The following is a 4956-nucleotide window of genomic DNA, read 5'->3' on the forward strand; positions in this document are numbered from 1 at the left end:
TTGTTCAATTACAAATAATAGATAACTATCCCCTAGATATAACTTTCAAACATGAACTTCATGTCAAAACCCACAAAGGAAATCTTTCCACTTCTATTTGATAAGATGAGTTCAAATTTAAACCCTCTTCACTGGGGAACAAAGACCCTCTACTGTCAGAGGGTCCTGGAGACCAATTAGAGTCATTAGCCTAAACCGGAAGAGTGTGATCCTCTGGATGCATCACATGGCTTAAGGCAGGGTTAGTAAGAAAAATTCTTTGCCTCATTTACCTGAATGGTGGTGATGGTTAACATGAATGCAGGAGTCTACAGAAGACAGAGGCATGCTCCCTGGAGCTGGTGTTATAAGCCATTCGAAGTTGTTAATATGGGTGCTAGGTACTGAACTCTAGGCTTCTGCAAGAATAGTATGGCCTCTTAGCCACTGAGCCATCTCTACAGGCCACTTTCCCCTCTTTGTGGGGGTGCTGGCTAACCAAACTCAGATCCTCGTCCCTGCATGGCAAGCACCTCACTGATCCAGCCGTCTCCCCAGCCTCCAAGTCTACGGCTTCTGTTGGCGTTCTTAGCTCTCTTATCTAGAGTCATATCATCTGCAAATAAGAATATTTTGATTTCTTCCTTTCTTATTTGTATTCCCTTTATTATTTCTCTTGTCTTACAGCTCTAGCTAAAATTTCCAACACTGTACTAAAAGTGGAGAACATAAACACTCTTGTCTATTTTATAAGTAGAAATTAGGCATATCTTTTTTAAAAAAGTAACTAAAAATTATATTGTAGTTACATTTCCATGTTTATTATAAATGTTTTATAAACACATATGATTTTATGGAGCTGGAAAGGTGGCTCAGCAGTTAAGAACATCTGCTACTCTTTCATAGGACCAGCGCTTGGTTCTCAGCCTTTTCTGTACTGGGCAGATTAAAACCACCTGTAACTCTAGCTCCAGGGCATCTGACACCCTCTTCTGGCCTCCAAATGCACCCACACATGTATGGCATACACTCACAAAGACATACAAATATAAATAAAACTATATCTAAGCAATTTTTGTGTGCTTTTCTTGTATCTTGAGATCCTGTTGAGTTCACATATTAGTTCTAGAAATTGTTCTTGGGATTTCCAACATATACAAAAATGCCATTTGCTTTTGGAGGCAGCTTCATTTTTTTCATTTAAATTTTATGTACATACTTTAAATTTCTCTTTCTTGTCTTATTGCAGTGGACGGGACTCCTACCATGCTGACTAAGAGTGGTAGGAATACATATTTTTACTTCTAATCTTAGGGGTAGTATAGATTGTAATCTTTATTATATTAGGGACACTTTCCTCTGTTTTTATTTTTTAAAGAATTTTTATATTATGTCAACATATTAGTTTTATATTTTGTCAAATGCTTTTTCTTCTGTGTTATTTGATATGATTGTGTCCATCAATGGAATTAATGTGTTAATTCTTTAATACTGATAATATCAGTCCAGCTGGACCATCCCTCATCAATCACTAGTTAAGAAAATGCCTTATAGGTTTGCCTACAGCTCCATCTTATAGAGGGATCATTATGTATATATGAGCACACTGTAGCTGTCTTCGGATACACCAGAAGGGGGCATTGGAACCATCACTGATGGTTGTAAGCCACCATGTGGTTGCTGGGAATTGAACTCAGGACCTCTGGAAGAGCAGGCAGTGCTCTTAACCGCTGAGTCATCTCTCCAGCCCCTGTGGAGGCATTTTCTTGACTGAAGTTCCTTCCTCTCTGATAACTCCATAGATAAAAATGTCTATATTGGGGCTTGAGAAATGGCTCAGAGGCTTAGAAATTAGTGCTTACAAGACATGGCTTTAGTTCCCAGCACTCCCAAGGTGGCTCACAACCAGTTGCTGCCTTCTGATCCCCTCTATTCAGCATGCATTTAGTACAGATACACATGTGGGCAAAACACTCAAAATAAACCTGAAAGTTCTTAGAAATGTTAGGGTCTTCTTTTTGACATCAGTTTCTGTAACAGTTCCTGATTTATCTGTTTTCATCCATTTTGTGAATCCACTTCTGAGAAAAATATGTCCGGATTATTTCTTTAAGAATAATAACTTTCTTTAATGAAAAACGTTTTATTTTTTTCCTGTTTACCATTAAAAGAAGTACAGTGTTTGCAATATAGTAGAAAGTGTTCAGTTTTTCTTTTTCTTTCTTTCTTTTTTTGTTTTTGTTTTTTGAGACAGGGTTTCTCTGTATAGCCCAGGCTGGCCTGGAACTCACTTTGTAGACCAGGCTGGCCTCGAACTCAGAAATCCTTCTGCCTCTGCCTCCCAAGTGCTGTGATTAAAGGTGTGTGCCACTACTGCCGGCTCTTTTTTTTTTTTTTTTTTTTAATATCAATTGTTTAGTAAACATTGATTTGATATTCTCAAGTCGTCCATGGTGACATTTATAGTGGTCATTTTTTTATGTATATGCATATGAATGTTTTGCCTGCATGAATATATACGCACCAAGTTTGTGGCTGGCTGGTGCCCTCGGTGTTAAGAGAGTGGCAGATCCTCTTCAACTGGAATTCTAGAGGGCTGTGAGCCCACCTTGTGAGTGCTGGAAATTGAACTCAGGTCCTTTGTAAGAACAACTGCTTTTAACTGGAGGGACCCATCTCTTCAGGAGCTGAGAAGAGCTTTTTAAAGGTATGGAGCGGGTGGGACAAGTGGGTAGAAACCAAGTGACTGTACTCACTGCCTCGCCAGCCCCGCCTTCCCTTCATAGGCCCCGCCCTTTGTTGCACGTGACTCTGACCCCGCCCACTCGCCCTTTCGCCCGCCCCCTTCAGCACGCGGGACTTCCGGCTTTCCTATCGCGAGATCTTCCTGGTGGCGTTGGGCAGCAGATACTGAGTCCCTGCCGGCGGGTTGTGGCCTGTTGGTGTGTCTTGGCCTGTCTCGGAGGTGCTGGTATGTTCTGTGGGGAGAGCCAGCTCCTGCCGCAGTCGCGGCCAGACAAGGGAGCGCGCCGGGTCCTGTACCCCTGCCGGGAGCGGCCCGCTTGGGCGCTGGGGCGTGGGTGCGGGGCAGAGGCCGGCCGCGTGCGGGGCCGCGGTGCCGAGGAGGGCGGAAGGGCCGTGCGGGACGGCGGCTCGCGGCCCCGGGTCTTGCGTGTCGGACGCCTGCGGCCGAAGCTCAGGAGACTCGACCCCGATCTGCCTCTCACCGGCCCTCCCCTCCCCTTCGATAGGTCCCGAGCCATGGAGTACATGACGGAACCCGTTGAGCGCAGCCCAGGACACATGTGAGTTGCGAGCTCTCCTTGATCCCTTAGTGTTTCCAGCTGAGAAAACTTTTTAAGGAAAGGAGTAGTAGTCCTCTACTCGATGGGGAAAAAAACACCAAACTGTCTTGATCCCGTAGGAAGCCTAATCCATTTTAAGTTGGATGTAGAAAGTAAGTGCTTTGAGAACAGTTCTTCCTAGGCGTCCCTGTAGAGAGGCACGAGTGGCCGCGTGCTGTCACTGGCCACAAGTGGACGTACGTGTAAAGTTTGTCACTCCGCCCCGCTGTCATGCTAGCCACATGGGACGCAGTGCCCACGTGCAGCTAGTAGCCACCCCTGGAAGATTCTTAGTCTTCTTTGGGCAGCCGTGGGCCGCAGTAACAGAGGTCCACAGACTTTTTCTTGTTGTTTTGTTGGAAATCTGCTTTCGATGGCGTAGCACCAGTTGGCCTGGAATTCACTCTGTATCCGAGGCTGACCTTGAGGGGCCTGTTCCTTCAGCCTTAGCCTCCCAAGTGCTGCTGAGATTATGTCAAGCCGGCTTCACAAAGTTTTTCTGCTCCCAGTGCACTAGAGTTATACTCCTGTAGCTTAGAGCATCAGTAGGCATAGGTGCTCTTCTCGTTCTGTATTTTAGTCTGTTTTTCCTTTTAAAAGTTAATTTTTAACATAAAATACAGGGTTTCATTATATTTTCACGTATATCTGAGGGTCTGTATATTTGACATTGTACAGCGTTCATATTTACCCTACCATTATGCTTCCTTAACCCTGTACCCCTTCACAGAGCCCCTTCCTTTCCCTAATAATCTCCTTTCTGTTTTCATGTAATATATACATTTTCCTTTACTGTTCAATACAATACCCAGTATTGTAGAGCTGGTGCTCAGAACAAAGAGGGCACCAACTAGCCTAGTCAGATGTGTCTTAAGACTGAAGAGAAACTGATCTTACATATATTGGTTGTTTCTTTTGGTTGTTTAGTTTTGTGTTTTTGAGACAGTCTTACCATGTTAGGCCCTGCTTTCCAGGAACTCATAGAGATCTGCCTGCCTCTGCCTCCCAAGTGCTGGGTAAAGGTCGGCATCATCACACTTGACTGTCTTACATACTGTTGAAATGGAGTGCACTTTATTTTTTGGTATTGACGTTATACTATTTGAATTGTTAATTTCTTTTTTAGTTTTCCAACTTTAAAGAAGAGATGATGAGGGACTAGGACATTTCTATCATTGAATGAGGTTCACAGGCATGGCAAAGTTGCACAGTGCAATGTTCAAGCATTTTCAGAATTGTAGCCCTTTGATTTTTGCCAATGTTTCAGGGTTCTTCTTCACTCTGTCTTTATGATTGCCTTTTTTCCCCTCTTTGAGACAGGCTCTCATTATGAAGCTCTGGCTGGCTTGGGACTCAGATCTATGTGCCGCGCTTCCTGCCTGCTTCCTGATTGTTAAGACAAAAGAGATTTCCCACCACACCCAGCTTGTCTTTTAAAAACAAACCAACCAACCAACTTACTTTATGTGTGTGCTTGAATGTATGTGTGTGTGTGCCAAGTGCATGCTAGAGGCGGTAGACATCAGAAAAGGGGTAGACTCTCCTGGAACTGGAGCTACGCATGGCTGTGAGCTGCTCCTTGCGTGCTAGAAATTGACCCCTGTTTGCTACAAGAGCTGGAAGCGCTTTGACC

At 44.0% G+C, this 4956-nt stretch overlaps 1 protein-coding gene across 1 annotated transcript in view; it reads left to right on the forward strand.

The window, feature by feature from the left end:
- The first annotated feature begins 2814 nt into the window (after positions 1-2814).
- The window catches only part of Nmd3 (NMD3 ribosome export adaptor), a 31396-nt gene continuing 29254 nt past the window's right edge, over positions 2815-4956 (forward strand). The window contains exons 1-2 of the mRNA XM_031374091.1: positions 2815-2950; positions 3231-3284. Of these exons, the coding sequence (XP_031229951.1) occupies positions 3241-3284 (44 nt within the window). The 5' untranslated portion in view covers positions 2815-2950; positions 3231-3240. The remainder of the gene's footprint in view (positions 2951-3230; positions 3285-4956) is intronic.

Source organism: Mastomys coucha, unplaced genomic scaffold (genome assembly GCF_008632895.1).
Source record: "Mastomys coucha isolate ucsf_1 unplaced genomic scaffold, UCSF_Mcou_1 pScaffold16, whole genome shotgun sequence".
Classification (NCBI taxonomy): domain Eukaryota; kingdom Metazoa; phylum Chordata; class Mammalia; order Rodentia; family Muridae; genus Mastomys; species Mastomys coucha.